Consider the following 18,502-nt stretch of genomic DNA (forward strand, 5'->3'; position numbering starts at 1 on the left):
TAACGAAAATATTTTCGTTACAAATCACTATAATAAACTTGATACTATACCTGTGTAATAATAACTTCTGGTTGTGTGCTAGTAAGTAAATTTTCATGCATATTTTCATTGATAAGTTTGTAGCTTCCGAATAACGGTCTAGGTAAAGCATATACAGTACAATTTTCCAAGTTTGCGACTTTCGTCATAGATTGTCACTCTCTCTTATCCATCTTTATCACATGAAACGGAAATTTTATCATAAACGTGTCATAAACGTATGTCCATTTTATTTCTTAGATCGTATGGTTATTTCGTTCTTTTTATATACTGATCACCGTCATTACGGATAAAGGATCGCGCTTCCTTGTCTAATGTGCACGAATAGAAAAAGACAAACATGGTCTTAGTATTTCCAGCTGAAATCGAAGCGAACAGACAGCGTCAGCTGTTAAGTTGTGATTATCTGTGGTGGTTATTTTTTATCGTCTCCGTTATTTTACCGAAATGTTTTTATGGGAAATATTCTGTTTAGTTTGTGATTTGTTATTTAATTTGTGGCTTTGTGGAAAAACGGCTGATATTAAAACTTATTGAGTCTTTCAAACTTTGGAGAGATGCTGAAAACCCATTTTTATCTGTGTCGATTGATTGTTGATTGTGGACAATGTTTTTGGGACAACAATTTTGGAAAATGATATTTTGTAATTAAGTTGAAAATATTCACGTGTTTTGTGACTATCGGAAGCGTTAGGAATTTCATTGACTGTGCAAAGAATAAGTTCCAAAGGTATTGTGAAAGAAGTACAAAAAGCAGTAACTGAACAAATAATTAAAAGGCGTATTTATTCAATGTATAATACAAGTACTACAATAAATTTATTATTGTTTAACATTATATCTAATTGTTCAATGTATAGTATTATAGATACAGGACCTGTCACATAAACCTTGCATTCAAATCTAAACATTATACTACGTTAGAAATGGGCTCAATGAAGCCAAAATTACTGTTATTCATCCTGTTATAGGCGTTGCAGTCTCTTGAATGAATTAGTCTCTTGCAAAACACTTGCAAAGATAGATTACATGTGGTTTAGATTATTTTTTGTTAAAAGATTTATTTTAGGTTACACCAGAGAAATGGAAGAATTATATCACACATTCCAATAGTATAATCGCTAAAGCCACCTGAGATAGGTACTGATTGATATTCTACCTCTAATTATAGAGACGGACAGACTGATAGACGGGCAGACGGACAGACAGACCGACGGAAGTAAGAAGAAGTTTCACTTCAGATATGCGCACATAGTTGTTAAAATAAAATTATGTCTCGAAAATGTTTAATACAGATGTTTCCAAATCTGACAAAATATTAACGATGTCTATTGACATATTAGCTTTATCTGGACAACTTAAACGGACTAATCATATCCCAGAAGAGTGATAAATTATAAATTTGGCCGTTATACGATCGTGACGTCGCTGGGTAATAACCCGTTTTAACGATAGATGAAACCGATGGTCATTATGTTGCACTGTAACAAGTTTGCTTTCAAATTAGATTCCACCACCGATATACGATAACTTTACAAGCGAATGTATGTACGACTGCACATTCTACATTTTCAATTATGATTGTCAAATGTTCAAAGATTAATTAGCACTGGCCGTGTTGCACTTGGCGTTATCCAAACTGTTTGTACGAGACATACCGTGTAAATGTTTGATTGGAAATGGAATTTAACAATCCGATTAACATCTTAACATCTATATTGCGGAGAATTGGTTTGGAGATTTTAATTTGAGCAAAAATGCCTATCAGGATATTCATGATGAAATGTAATTTTTCTGGTTGGATAAGCTTACAAGATTTATTAGAAACTCTTAACAACTATAATCTAAAACAGCCTCTACACTATGTGGAGAACTCTTCGAAGCAAGTCAAGGTCGCATTTCGTCGCCTAACTTTGTCGCATTTCAGTTTATTTCTAGTTGTCTTGGCCCACTTCGGTTTGCCTCGACCTACTTTCGATTTTTAAAAGGGCCTGAAAACTACTCGTTCAATTTTGTTTCCGTTTTGAGATATTTCCAAAACGTGGCGGTACCCGAGGCAAAGGACTTTTTTTCATAAATCTCAGTGAAATAAGTAAACCTAGACATTTCTAAAATAGCTGTTGTTACGATGATATTTCGTTAATTACATCTCATTTTATTTTGTTAAACTTATGTTTTTAAAAAAAACGATTTTTTTTCTAGAGGTTTGGTTTGGTTTGGTAAGCACAAACTTTTTTCTAGGAATTAAAGTCTAGTATAATGAGTGACATTTTTGGATGTTATTTATATAAAAATATTTTCTGATTCGGACAGTCTTTATGTCTGCTTTACCAGTAAATTGGGGATATACAGGATTTAAATAAATAAATAAGGAAAAATTCAGGATCAGCATTGATTGTTAAAAAAATTCCAAATTTTCAAATTCGTTTTTCTCGAAAAAAACCTTATCGTGTTTCCGGGGTCGAAATATACTACCTCTAAAAATATTTACACTTATTTAAGACTCACCCTGTATAAGTATTCTACAAATGTGTAATAACGAGAATGAAGATTAATAAGCGTCTTGTTAGCACATATGCTTTCGAAATTTGAGTTAAATGACTTAGTTTCAATGTGGCACAAGGTTGCGGTCATAGCTCGGAGCCCGAATTTGCATGATTTATCATAAGTGGTCGTCGTCAGCATACAGGGGTGGTAAATTTACAAATTGTCTTCAAAGACATGTTAATGTTCTTTAAGTGCATTTTCATTACATCTTGATTTCTGAACAGAGTCTAACTTGAAAATAATCGTAATGAATTACGAGATTAGACAGCTCCGCAAGAATCTAAAAATTTGGTTAATTTAAACAGTGTCCCACAAATCAATATGTACTATACACTAATTAAAATAAATATTTGACATTCGAACAAAAATGAAGAATTTAACTCCCTGTAGCTACGAAACAAAGCAGACTAGGACCTACATATGTTGATATGAAAAATAAATATTATTTTTACGAAACGAATCCCCCACGAGAGATGGCACATGTTTTTTGAAACACCCTGTATAGAAAATACCTGAATCGAAATGTAAACAAAAATACAGAAAACAAATGACAACAACTTTCAAATCGATATGACTCAATTAGGCTCAAGTTTCCTTTACTTGAAATCAGTTATGTAAGAACTATTTGTTTATTTAGTATTTGGAAGCCTTTCCGAATAATATGTCATAAAAAAATTTCTGCTGAAATGCATCCTTTTCGAGTTTTTCAACTTTAGAATAGCTGAAATCGGGGCTACTTTCGTTTATTTGAAATCGTTATTTAAAAAATATTTGTTCATTTAGTATTTGGAAGCTTTTTTTGAATAGCACGTCACAAAAATTTTTCTGTGAAAATGCATCTTTCTCAGTTTTTCAACTTTAGAATAGCTGAAACCAGTTTCATGAAAACAAGTTTCTGATTTTCATTCTAGACTTTTTTTAAACATAGATACGCCAAAAAATTCTGGCGGAAGTATACCATTTTCAAATGTACTGGGCAACTGGAATTCATCAACAGACGCGTTTTAGCTTACAGCGTATTTTGATTGCTTTGGTTAGGGTTGTTTTGGTTTGTTGGTCCATTTTTGTTTATTTTCGTTTATCTTGGTACGGTATTATTGTCTAAATTACAGTAGCTACTAGGTTAAGTTCATACCTACACAAGAAAAGTGTTTAGAATGTAAAGCAGGAACACGTTTTCATGCAACTGGTAACTGATTTCAGTTACTCTAAAGTCGGAAAAAAGAGAATGATGCATTTCCGCAGATAAATTTTTATGATTTTTTGTCTGGGAAGGCTTCTATATACTGGATGTTTCGCTGTTTTTTTTTGTAAGTGATTTCAAGTAAAAAAAATTAACCAACACAAGATTGATAAAAAAAAGTCCTCCTACTCTGGGTGCCTGCTCACCAAGGGATGGAAGGCAATGAAAAAGCAAATGATCTAGCTAGAAAAGGAGCGAACACTCCACTAACTGGACCAGAACCGTTCTGCTTCCCAAGTGGTAACCAATTAAAGACGGAACGCAAGAACTTGGAAGACTCCATCCACAACCTGGAATGGGAATCTTGCAACGGTCTAAGACACTCGAAGAAGTTTCTGGGGGCTTACAACCAAGAAAAATTAAAGATCTTCCTGGATTTAAGTAAGAACAATCTTCGGATTGTCACGGGTTTTCTAACAGGTCACTGTCTTCTCAATTAACACCTCAGTAGTTTGAAACTAAGAAGAAACAGCGAATGCAGATTCTGTGGGGAAAATGGGGAAACACCAGAACACCTCATCACTGAGTGCGCCGAGACGACAACCATTCGTGCCATGAACTTTGGTACGACTGATATTGGAGATGGGGAACTACCCTCTGTAAAACCGTCCCAGATACTGGCTTTTGTCAAAGCACTGGGACCGTATGATGAGTTATAACTCAAGAAAGGGAGACACAATAGATCTGTAAGGTCGTAGTGATTAACCCCCTCCCACTCATTCTAAATTCTAAAATTCTAATTGATAAAAAAGAATCTCTCATTTCAGTTCACCGATGGTACGAAGTTAACTGGGTCCACTAGTTGATTGAATATGAATAAATATAAACTTATAAATAGATTATATCGTGAACTGGCTATGAAAACTCCACGTTGTGTTCATAGCCAGGTCGCGGCAAGAATTATATAATCTATTTATATACGTAAAACTTTGTAAATAAACAGGGTGGTCCGAACTGTATTCCGGAAACTTCGGAAGCATATTCTGCAGATAAAAATAAGTAAAAAAGTTCATATAAATGTATGTCCTAAAATGCTTAGTTTCGGAGATACAGGGTGTAGAAGTTTCATTTTTATTTCGATTTTTTCTAAATAATTTCTGAAGTAACATCAATATTTGGATGAAAATTGGCGTCTGGGAGTTTTTTGACATGAGAAATTTGATTTTGATGTCAATATGACTCCTACTAGTAGAGGGTTATATGTGTTTTGACTGTTTTGAAGGGCAATAACTTTTTGTCCGTACCTGTATAAAACTACCGAGTGAAAAAGTATACATCTCTGTGACTTTTTACGTAAAAAATATCTCTTTGTAAAAATCACTACGAGCAACCGTTCTCAAGATATTTAGAATTGAAGTAGTCAATACATGTCATTATTGACGAAAAATAAACACGTTGAATAGATAGTTATTTCACTGAAATAATAAATTTGGGAAATTTTTATTTTTTTAAATTAATCACAAATTTTTCTGCAAAAAATGAGGATAAAACAGTTTCTGTTGAACTTTTAGTACAAAAACATTTCAAATTTATGATTTAATTCTAATAACTATTTAGTCAACATGTTTAATTTATGTCAATGATGACAGGTGTTGATAATTTCCATTCCAAATATCTCGAAAACCATTACTTGTAGCGATTTTTACCAAAAGACTTTTTTCACGTGGAAAACGTCGTAAATGTATATTTTTATACTTAGTAGTTTTATACAGGTACAAACGAAAAGTTATTACTCTTCAAACCAGTTAAAAAATAGGTAGGTGGCGCCCTTTACAAGTAGGAGTCATATTGACATCAAAATCAAATTTCTCATGTCAAAAACTCCCAGACACCAATTTTCATCCAAATATTGATGTTACCTCAAAAATTATTTAGAAAAAATCGAAATAAAAATGAAACTTCTACACCCTGTATCTCCGAAACTAAGCATTTTAGAACATACATTTATACGAACTTTTTTACTTATTTTTATTTGCAGAATATGCTGCCGAAGTTTCCGGAATACAATTCGGACCACCCTGTATAAATAAACTTCACCAGTCTAAATTTTCTATGAATTTTTACATATAATTTAATAATCAATGTGTCTGACATCTTATTCGGGCCGACATTTTGAAATAATCTGCATAAAAGAGGACTTAATTTGAGCTGGAGGGTTAAAGTTTTAATTGCAAATCATATTTGACGCAAGAATGGAGAGTTATCTTAACGGAAAACGGCCGTTCGCTGGAAATAATTTAAAAAGTTAATTACAATTCTAACTTCTTAAAAGTCAGTCAGTCAGTCACTTGACTGACGTTATATATAAATTGATTAATAATTATTTTCTTATAGTCAAAATAGGCCAAGTTTCAATAAAAAAAAATTTAGAATTGAACAGACAAATACTATTCAGATATTTTAATCAAAAAATAGATATATACAGGGTGTTTCAAAAGAAATGCGAAAAACTTAAGGGGGTGATTCCTTGTTCAAAATAAAGGGTAGTTTGCTTTATAAACGTTGGGTCAAAAGCCAACCATTAGGGAGATATCGCGGTACAAAGATGGCGGAAAAATAATGTTTTTATTTTTTATCTTGAAAACGAAAAGAGATAGACTATCGAAATTTTATGGAAGCATTACTGTTATGAAAACTTAACTTTCTGGTAATTTTTCACTTTTTTTTAAAATGAGTGGAAGGGGTTGAAATACTACCCCTATCATTCTTGTTAACGAAATTTAAAGAAAAAATCTTATCAAATACATGCAAATGACTTGAATTTGGATAGTTTACAGTTTAGAAACTTTTTTATCTCTTGTGTTTCTTTAATAAAACTCACCGATTTGAAATTAAAAAATAAAATGTAAAGCATTACATATCAGGACAAAAACAGTTTTAGATTAAGAATCTAGTGATAATAACGATAATAATAATCATCTAGATAATAACGTATTGCAGTAGAGTAATGTCAAATAAAATAATATTAGCAACATCCTAAAAAGTAACAGCGGCCGACTAGATGTTTTCCTAAAAAAATTACAGCAGCCCACTAGTACACTAGATTCTTTATCAGAAAATGTTTTTTGTCCTGGCATGTAATGCTTTACATTTTATTTTTTAATTTCAAATCGGTGAGTTTTATCAAAAAAATACAAGAGATAAAAAAGTTTCTAAACAAACTATACTATCCAAATTATTTTTTTTGCATGTGTTTGATAAGATTTTTCTTTAAATTTCGTTAACAAGAACGATAGGGGTAGTTTATTTCAACCCCTTCCACTCATTTTAAAAAAGTGAAAAAATTATCAGAAAGTGTGTTTTCATAACAGTAATGCTTCCATAAAATTTTATTAGTCTATCTCTCTTTCGTTTTCAAGATAAAAAATAAAAACATTATTTTCCGCCATTTTAATAATTATTTTCTTATAGTCAAAATAGGCCAAGTTTCAATAAAAAAAAATTTAGAATTGAACAGACAAATAGTATTCAGATATTTTAATCAAAAAATAGATAGATATATATTTGAAGAAACATCAATTTCATTCTATGATTTTCACTCACACTTTATATTTTAATATTTTAATTTAGTGTTCGTTCCTTTACTAGCCACATCGTTTGCTTTTTCATTGCCTTCTATCCCTTGTTGAGCGGGCACCCAGAGTAGACTTTTTTGCCTAATTTGTTCAGCTTCCCTAGGCATTCTTTGACCAACTTCGAATGGTTACTGAGTTGATTGCTTTTAGTGCTGCTTGACTATCGGATAGGAATTAACATACTTATGTAAAGTTAAAAAAGAACCAAGTTTTCCCAATAAAGTTTTTCAAAATTCAGCCAATAAACCCACTTTTTAGCTTTTTGTTACTTTATTATATTTTTATTTTATATCAAACTTGACACAATTTTCTTACGTTAGTTTTAATTCAATTTAAAGCAAAAACTATTGCGGAGAGGAGTTGGAGGAGAGCCTCTATGGGTCAAATCCATTTTTTCTATTTTCTTTGCTTTCTAACTATGGTTTAGTAATTTAGCAAAATTAATAATAAAGCAGTGGTAGCTTAGCCCTATATTAAATTTTCCTCAAAACTTCTATAGAGCTTGTTTGACTTTTCGAAACTAGCCCGAAAATCCTATCAATATTTTACACAATGTAATTTATTAATCTACTTATTCCTTCATACATATTTTGTACATAATTCCTTAAATCATGAAGAATAGTGGGTAGTGAGAACTGACGGAGTAATTTAAATAACGAAGTATAATCGGATTTTCTATATTTTAACAAGATTTCTTGATTCAGCGTAGGAGTCATTTAATAAGTAATATGTTCAGACAAAAAGAGAATATGTTAAACAAATATGCATTACGACGAATAACTACGACACCAGAGTAGGCGTAGAAATAAGAGTGACAATGACAGCTGGTAGTCATTTAAGGTGTATTCCGTTGCTTACCTTGGTTATGGTTTTATGTTCCGTTTCTATCGGTTTACAGTTGAGGGTTGGAACCTTTGGTGTTACACAGCAAAATAAAAACAGTAAATCACCACAATACACCAAAACACTTTTACTTTTACACTGGACGCGCGTTTCGCTAACCATGTTAGCATCATCAGCAGATGATTATAAACTAAAGTACAATCTATAAGTTGAGCGTTTATATACTCGCTCAATGGGCACCGAGTGGGCGTGGCCAAATCTAGCCAACCGAGACAGAGCCCATTGAGCGTAACAGTTAGATTTCCGCCACTAGAGTAGTAGGAACAAAGAACTTGAAGGAATTGGACCGTTGTCTCTGTTCATACTATCTTTACATTTATTATTTCTGATTCTATTTTTATTTATTTTTATTTTTTTTTTTATTTTTTCCACCATCTAGCTGGCATCGCCCCTCCTGCCATCCGTAGAGAGGCAGCTGCACTCAAAGAACGATCCAAAGCAGCAGCAACTGAACGCCACCTACTCTACGGCATCCAACCCGCTTATCAGCGACTGAAATCAAGGCAAAGCTTCTTGCGATCGACAGAGGAACCTAGAACCAATGTGATCCTTTGGGAGAAGACCTCAAATCAACATTGGATGGAGCCGAAGGAACAATTGGCACCAGGAAGCGACGAAAACTGGGAAACTTGGAGAGCTCTTAACAGACTGCGTACGGGCACAGCGAGATCGAGAGACACTATTGCCAAGTGGGGCTACCATGTGGATCCAACCTCTGCGAATGTGGAGTACTACAAACCACCCAACATATGTATAATTGCCAACTGTGCCCCGCCAAGTGCACTATAGAGGACCTTATGGCAGCAAAGTCGAACGCAATTGACGTCGCCCGCTTCTGGACAAAACATGTTTAGTTTCCCGTCTCAAATGATGTTTATACATGCTATGTTTGTTTTATATCTATGTTTTAATGTACTGTGGTTTCATATATAACTTTTATGTTTGCAATTTTACTTATTATTATTATTATTATTATATGTAATTATTGTTGTTATTGTTGTTGTATGTGATATTATATGTATATGAAATGTAATCTTGATAATGCTTCTGACACGAATAAATAAATAAATTTCTGATGCTTTCATATGCATCTAATTGCCTGTAATTTGAGACTTGTTTAATTAATTTTAAATTATTAAGATCTATACAATGTTCTTTATCAACAATATGTTCGGCAACGCAAGATTTATCCGGTCTACCATATCTTATCTGAGCTTATCTGATTTAGAAGATCAATATTAACTAGATTTAAAGAACATTTAGCTAACCAGCGCGAGAAGGCTGTTTTTTCTGGTTTTGTTTGTCAATCAGTGTCATGAGTGTCATTTATGTGACAGAAATCAAGCAAATATTTAAAGTTCGAGTGAAATTCTCATTTAATTTCTAAAATTTGTAATAGTATTTTAATGGAGGTAGGCAGTAAACGTACATAAATTTCATTAACTAAATAGAATGACTTTTTAGGGCCATTTAAACTTATCATGCAGCCATTGTTTCTTAAAGTCAGGAACATTTAAACACAACATGAAAAACAAGACAACAAGTAATCGTGAATATTTTGTAAGCTATAAAAATATAAATATTGATTAGATTTGTTTATTATTGATCTGTTTTAATATTGGGCCTGCAAATCTTCACTTGAGCTGTCTAACGAGTTTAACAGTTTATTAATAAAGTACTTTTCAGTATTAAACTCCATTGAAAAGAAGAAGCAAAAGTAATAGCAGAGAATAGGTACATTAAAAATGCATAAAAGATAAATTTTATAATAAAGGTATTGAAATTTAGAAAACGTCAACATTTGACGTTACCAATATTTTACCAAACCGTTCCGTATCAAACCAGTGTTTTTCAGGAACGCTCTTTACCGTAGTTTACTGGTCTAGTTCGCCTGTCTTTGCAACGGAATACAGCCCTAATCGAAGTTCTTGAGAATTCTCATAACTAAGTAGTATTTTAGACTAAGTATTTTAATCACTTAATCTAAGATGGTGGCCCCCGGTTCATAATATGACCTTAAAGTACCTTCAAACCGATAGCGATTATTAAAACCGGTTATATATAGTTGTTAAAGAACCGGACCTAACCTAACTTAACTAATATTTTGACTTGATTATGAGTAAATTTTAATTTTTTTTCCGTAACTTTCTCTACTTTAACCCATGACAAATCGATATTAAACTACGCACAGATCGGAATTTTTGATATCAAGCCAGCACAATGGAGTTCGAGACTTGGAAAACCAATATAAAAGTTTCTAAACAAAGATTATAATCGAGATCTTTAAGTATAATAAAAAAAACAGGAAGAATGTATCAAACTTTTTCTATAAATGATTAGAAGTTTGGCACGTACGTTGATATTTCTACACCAAGAAACTTTCTGAATTCGACGCCCTTGGCGTATTTACAGTAAACAAGAAGAGCTTTGAGTAGCATTAATATTTCCTTTCAAATGAGAGTTAATTTAAACCATTTTATTGTAAAATATTAAAATCTGCTTGCAAATTTGCTGTTACCAATTAAAGATTTGCTTTCAGAATAATTTTAAAATAAGGTCTTTAGAAATTATCAACATTCATCTATAGAGATTTTCTTCTGATTTCAGTAGGGTAACTTCTTTAAACCTTCTTTGCAATTTAATAATACTTTTTCCACATAATAAATCGCTATTCCTAAAATGATATTGATATTTACCTAAATAATGTATATTTTACCTAATTATCGATTGTACCCATACATATTACCGACCTTGTATAGAGACGAATGATGAAAAAATAACGATTTATTATGTAAGATTGTTTAAAAAAGTTACTCTACAGAAATCGGAAACAAACATCTATAGATGAATGTTGATAATGTCTACGATTAAATGTGCATTAATAATGTGCTTACTAAGTACAGTTTGACAAATATAGGAAGATACTTGGGGATAGCACCGGTCGCGCACACGATAGAGAGAGAACGCATTCGGCGGAAGAGTGCAGAGAACGCATTCGGCGGAAGAGAGATGCAGTTACACTACGAAAAATCTGATTAAAGGAAATTTGTGGGCTGTCCACTGCGCATCGAGGGCGTCTCTTATTTTATATTTCTCACGTCTTTAGCTATACTTGTTAAGTTGTATGCACAATATAATCTAAGACTCATAATCAAAAAAATATTACCAATTATAATTATTATACTCATTATTCATCAAAATGGGACACTGTACACACTAAGTGTATAATGTACTATTTGAGATGAACCACCTATTTAAAAATAAACATATTCCTTTAAATTTAAAACATTACCTTTTAAGAAACTCTGTATACATAAATAATATTATTGATTTCTAAAATATTATTTGCACAGTAGGGAGAGGGAAGGCAGACAAATAACAGCGATAATAGATGTTAAGTAATAGCTTGTGGACTACCGTTCGAGACGCGTTGGTGTTTTTTTGCTTGTGTCGAGCGCATTCGAGGTAATCACAATAAAAAATATTTTTAACACAACGTAGATTCCTGTATTTCATTTAAATTGTTTAGTTATACAGTTGGCCAAAATATTACCTCTTCAACTTTGTTGAACGAACATAGGTTGTTATACTAGATATTAAATGTTTATTTTTGATAATATAATTAACAGAAATATTTTTTTTTTCAGACAACTCATAGCACCAAACATAATGCAAAAACATTATCTGGCCAGTGGAGCTGAACAGGTTTCAAAACAGGTAAATAATTTAATTATTTTATAAATACTAAGTTATTTATAAGAAATCTACTCCAACCTACAGTTCACAATTTTTTTAACTCGTACTAAGTTAGTTTTAGTACTTTTATTTAAAAATAATTTATAATAGATACATAATAATATTTTGTTTTAAAATTTAAGTTAACTTGATAAAAGTATAATTATAATTTTATTCAATATAATAAATGATAATGTTTATTTAGAAATGTGAACTATATTTCATGTTTTAATAACATATACATATTAAAAATATCCCAAACTAGCTAAATCTATATCGGAAAATAAAATAAATATTTAATGATATTCTCTTTTCAGTTTATCTTTCGATTTAAAATGAGAACAATTTCCAGTAATTTTATTATGAATAATAAATCTAGAATAAATTTAAATTGCCACGATATCCCCAACTCCAAATATTTCATTGCTGATCAATGTTTTAACGAGTTTGCCAATCGGAACTAACGCTGCAAATCGAGGCAGGAAAATTTAACTACCCGATGTCCCTTTTCATACAGGATTCGCTAAGATTTTAAAATGTTGTCCAATTTTTATTACAAAAATTATATAAATATACAAACAAATATACAAAGTGACATTTTGATAAGTAGTCATTAAAAATATCTCTTAGACTAAACCAAAAAAAAACAAAATATCGAGAGAAGTTACATCTAGATGATAAAATTATTTTTAAAAATAAATTCTTTGCTTTGTTAACATACTCCACAGGGTGTTTCAAACTTTCACCAATAATTGACAGATGGAAATTTTCATTTTTAATTTAGAAAGATACACTAAAAAGTCAAATAATTTAGCTACAAGGTGTTTTGTGAAAAAAAATCAAATCATCAAAATCGGTCCACTAGAACAGTATACAGGGTGGTCCGAACTATATTCCGGCAGCATATTCTGCAGATAAAAATAAGTAAAGAAGTTCGTATAAATGTATGTCCTAAAATGCTTAGTTTCGGAGAGACAGGGTGTAGAAGTTTCATTTTCATTTCGATTTATTCCAAATAATTTCTGAAGTAACGTCAATATTTGGATGAAAATTGGTGTCTGGGAGTTTTATGATACGAGAAATTTGATGTTGATGTCAATATGACTCCTATTTGTAGAGGGCGCCACCTACATGTGTTTTAACTGCTTTGAAGAGTAACAACTTTTCGTCCGTACCTGTATAAAACTACAGAGTGAAAAAATATACATTTCATAACTTTTTACGTAAAAAATGTTTCTTGGTAAAAATCGCTACGAGCAACCGTTCTCAAGATATTTGGAAATAGTCAATAGATGTCATTATTGACAAAAAATAAACACACGTTTTTGATTGAAATAATAATTTTTTTTTTTTTAAATTAATCATAATTTTTTCTGCGAAAAAATGATAATTAAACAGTTTCTGTTGAACTTTTGACACAAAAACATTTTAAATTTATGATTTCAGTCTAAGAACTATTTAGTCAACATCAGGGCCGTTCCTGGCAAGCGTGCAGTGCGTGCACGCACGTAGGCGCTACATTTTGGGGACGCAAAATCAAAGGGTCAATCAGTACTTTGTAACAAAAAACCGATACGCTTTCTTACTAACCAATAAACAAATTCTTAAACCATCATAGCATAAAGTTTGCTTAACGTCTTTTTTGCGTTGCCGGACCGAATAATCAAGTCTAGAGCAATCTGTCGGCAACACATTGATCTCATCTATTTATTTTTCATTTTATTCATATTATGGAAAGTACTGTTCATTAAAATGTTGTATCCCATGTTATACGGCTTGTTTCTCTCTACGATTTCCTGTCTCACAATGTACCGTTTGTGTCGGGGAAGGGATCATAGTTTCATAGTTGTCGATTTTCGAAAGACATCAGTACATGTATATTATTTCGTATATTTTGTATTTTATTGATTTTATGGATTTGATTTCATTAAAATGTTGTATCCTATGTTATAGGGTTTGTTCCTCTCTACAATTTCCTGTCTCACAATGTACTGTTTGTGTCGGAAGGGATCATAGTTTCATAGTTGTCGATTTTCGAAAGAAATCAGTACACGAATATTATTTCGTATATTTTTCATTTTATTGATACTATGGAAAGCACTGTTCATTAAAATGTTGTATCCTATGTTACAGGGCTTGTTTCTCTCTACAATTTCCTGTCTCACAATGTACCGTTTGTGTCGGGAAAGGGATCATAGTTTCATAGTTGTCGATTTTCGAAAGAAATCAGTACATGTATATTATTTCGTATATTTTGTATTTTATTGATTTTATGGATTTGATTTCATTAAAATGTTGTATCTTATGTTAAAGGGTTTGTTTCTCTCTACAATTTCCTGTCTCACAATGTACTGTTTGTCTCGGGGAAGGGATCATAGTTTCATAGTTGTCGATTTTCGAAAGAAATCAGTACATGTATATTATTTCGTATATTTTTCATTTTATTGATACTATGGAAAGCGCTGTTCATTAAAATGTTGTATCCTATGTTATAGGACTTGTTTCTCTCTACAATTTCCTGTCTCACAATGTACTGTTTGTGTCGGGGAAAGGATCATAGTTTCATAGTTGTCGATTTTCGAAAGAAATCAGTACATGTATATTATTTCGTATATTTTGTATTTTATTGATTTTATGGATTTGATTTCATTAAAATGTTGTATCCTATGTTATAGGGTTTGTTCCTCTCTACAATTTCCTGTCTCACAATGTACTGTTTGTGTCGGAAGGGATCATAGTTTCATAGTTGTCGATTTTCGAAAGAAATCAGTACATGTATATTATTTCGTATATTTTGTATTTTATTGATTTTATGGATTTGATTTCATTAAAATGTTGTATCTTATGTTAAAGGGTTTGTTTCTCTCTACAATTTCCTGTCTCACAATGTACTGTTTGTGTCGGGGAAGGGATCATAGTTTCATAGTTGTCGATTTTCGAAAGAAATCAGTACATGTATATTATTTCGTATATTTTTCATTTTATTGATACTATGGAAAGCGCTGTTCATTAAAATGTTGTATCCTATGTTACAGGGCTTGTTTCTCTCTACAATTTCCTGTCTCACAATGTACCGTTTGTGTCGGGGAAGGGATCATAGTTTCATAGTTGTCGATTTTCGAAAGAAATCAGTACATGTATATTATTTCGTATATTTTGTATTTTATTGATTTTATGGATTTGATTTCATTAAAATGTTGTATCTTATGTTAAAAGGGTTTGTTTCTCTCTACAATTTCCTGTCTCACAATGTACTGTTTGTGTCGGGGAAGGGATCATAGTTTCATAGTTGTCGATTTTCGAAAGAAATCAGTACATGTATATTATTTCGTATATTTTTCATTTTATTGATACTATGGAAAGCGCTGTTCATTAAAATGTTGTATCCTATGTTATAGGACTTGTTTCTCTCTACAATTTCCTGTCTCACAATGTACTGTTTGTGTCGGGGAAGGGATCATAGTTTCATAGTTGTCGATTTTCGAAAGAAATTAGTACATGTATATTATTTCGTATATTTTGTATTTTATTGATTTTATGGATTTGATTTCATTAAAATGTTGTATCCTATGTTATAGGGCTTGTTTCTCTCTACAATTTCCTGTCTCACAATGTACTGTTTGTGTCGGGGAAGGGATCATAGTTTCATAGTTGTCGATTTTCGAAAGAAATCAGTACATGTATATTATTTCGTATATTTTTCATTTTATTGATACTACGAAAAGCACTGTTCATTAAACTGTTGTATCCTATATTATAGCGCTTGTTTCTCTCTACAATTTACTATCTCACAATGTACCGTTTGTGTCCAGAAAGGGTTCATAGTTTCATAGTTGTCGATTTTCGAAAGAAATCAATACATGTGTATTATTTCCGAATTTTAGTTTATTGTTTTTATCTATTTCATATAAAATGGTTCTTTAGAGTACTATTTTTGTTACTAAATATTTGTGGTTTTGTTTGTTTTATTTATTTAATAAATGTTTTTATACTTTAATTAGAATAGTTTTTTTTACATTTACAATTAACATATTGCTCGTTTGTCGCAGAATATAAATTCTTTAAATTTTTGAGATTAAGATTAAAATATATAATTGATTTAAATATAAAAAGGGCGCACCAAAGAATGCTGCACGTAGGCGCCAGATACCCCAGAAACGGGCCTGGTCAACATGTTTAATAATTTATGTCAATAATGACATGTATTGACTGTTTCCATTCTAAATATCTTGAGAACGATTGCTCGTAACGATTTTTACCAAGTGACATTTTTTACGTAAAAAGTCACGGAAATTAATTTTTTTCTATTCAGTAATTTTATACAGGTATGGACAAAAAGTTATTACTCTTCAAACCAGTTAAAAAATATGTAGGTGGCACCCTCTACAGGTAGGAGTTATATTGACATGAAAATCAAATTTCTCATGTCAAAAAACTCCCAGACACCAATTTTCATCCCAATTTTGACGTTTCTTCATAAATTATTTGGAAAAAATCGAAATAAAAATTAAACTTCTACACCCTGTATCTCCTAAAGTAAGCATTTCAGGACATACATTAATACGAACTTTTTTACTTATTTTAATCTGCAGAATATGCAGCCAAAGTTTCCGGAATACAGTTCGGACCACCCGGTATATAAACTTTAAAACACAAGAAGTTTTAAGGCGTGCCCGTTTTTCGTGCCGGTGAGTGTGTATGTTTATAAAACACACCATTTTATATATTATAAAAATTAATCAATTATTTTTATAATACAGTATCTTTCTTGTAAGGTCCGTAGAAAAAGGATTAAAAAAGTCCAAATCGTTTGCTCTATTTTTCAATTTAATTTAAAAATTTAACAAAAGGGCGCGCTGTGTGTCGTGCCGGGAGCACGTAAAATGCAGCTCGTTCCTGTTGTAAATAACCGAAAGTGGCCATAAATTACAGTCGATATCCTCTTCTTTTCCCTAAACACTTTTCGATAATAAATAGTTAACTCGTTGGAGAGGATCGCTTTTTCCAGTTAAAGATTGGCTTTATTTATCCAGGTAATGTAACTTTTACTTCAGATTAAAAGAAGATTATACAGGGTGGTCCGAACTGTATTCCGGACACTTCGGCAGCATATTCTACAGATAAAAATAAGTAAAAACGTTGGTATAGTTTCGGAGATACAGGGTGTAGAAGTTTTATTTTTATTTCGATTTTTTGCAAATAATTTGTGAAGTAACGTTAATATTTGGATGAAAATTGATGTCTGGGTTTTTTTTTGATATGAGAAATTTGATTTTGATGTCAATATGACTCCTATTTGTAGGGGGCGCCACCTACATGTTTTTTAACTGTTTTAAAGAGTAATAACTTTTCGTCCGTACCTGTATAAAACTACTGAGTGAAAAAATATACATTTGCGTGACTTTTTACTTAACAATACATGTCATTATTAACAAAAAATGAACACGCTGAGTAAATAGTTATTTAAATGAAATAATAAATGTGGAAAAATTTTATTTTTGTAAATTAATCATAAATTTTTCTGCCAAAAAATGATGACAAAACAGTTTTCGTTGAACTTTTGGCAGAAAAACATTTCAAATTTATGATTTCAGTCAGACTTGGGTAGTATTCGAATACTCGGTATTCTGAATCCTATTCAGAATACTTTTGACTGGTATTCGAATACTATTCTAATACTATTCGAATATACAGTGTGACCCACTCAAGACCGGGCACCCTCCATAAAATCTGTGTTTATAGTCCGATTTTGATGATTTTTTTTTCAAATATAAAGTTTCAAAAAATGTACTTTAGGGCTCAATTTCATGTTAATTCACAAAAAACAAGGCCTACTTAATAAAGTTTTTGTGGTGAAAAATTTGCAAAATCATATTAGCGATTTTTTTTTCAAAAAATTTGAGTACACCCCTACATTCGGCATCCCCCAAAACAGTTCTGTACCAAATTTCGTTTAAAAATATTAATTATTAATAATTCTGCAGTTAAGTTAAATAATTCCCTATTTTTGCCAATTTAACGATGAGTTATCACGTAACCCTTGAAAAAAACAAGGGTGCCCGGTCTTGAGTGGGTCACACTGTATTTGTGTATTTGGTATTTGATATTCGACTGAATACTTTTTTGGTCAGTAATCAGTATTCTGGATTCTGAATACCGTTTTTGAATCCCAGTATTCAAATCATGTATTCGAATCCCGGTATTCGAATCCTGTATTGGAATCCCGGTATTCGAATCCTGTATTGGAATCCCGGTATTCGAATCCTGTTTGATTTTGTTTATGAATATTGCGTTACGCTTTACGCAACTTAAGCTTGTTAAAACACGTTCGCGGGGGTTGCGGACGGTTCTCATTTCGCGATGCCGACAATCAGGTTAAATTTAATCATCGCCAAATCGTGAGACGAGACAGGTCGCTTAAGGATCACGATTAGATATTACGTGTGCACTTGGGCAGTAT

At 31.7% G+C, this 18,502-nt stretch overlaps 1 protein-coding gene across 1 annotated transcript in view; it reads left to right on the top strand.

The window, feature by feature from the left end:
* LOC115891169 (disintegrin and metalloproteinase domain-containing protein 11) overlaps positions 1-18,502 on the top strand; it is a 325,656-nt gene that overhangs the window by 218,301 nt on the left and 88,853 nt on the right. Inside the window, exon 5 of the mRNA XM_030911575.1 lies at positions 11,955-12,024. Within this exon, the coding sequence (XP_030767435.1) occupies positions 11,955-12,024 (70 nt within the window). The remainder of the gene's footprint in view (positions 1-11,954; positions 12,025-18,502) is intronic.

The sequence above is a fragment of the Sitophilus oryzae genome, unplaced genomic scaffold (genome assembly GCF_002938485.1).
Source record: "Sitophilus oryzae breed Bouriz unplaced genomic scaffold, Soryzae_2.0 scaffold_971_pilon_pilon, whole genome shotgun sequence".
Lineage (NCBI taxonomy): Eukaryota > Metazoa > Arthropoda > Insecta > Coleoptera > Curculionidae > Sitophilus > Sitophilus oryzae.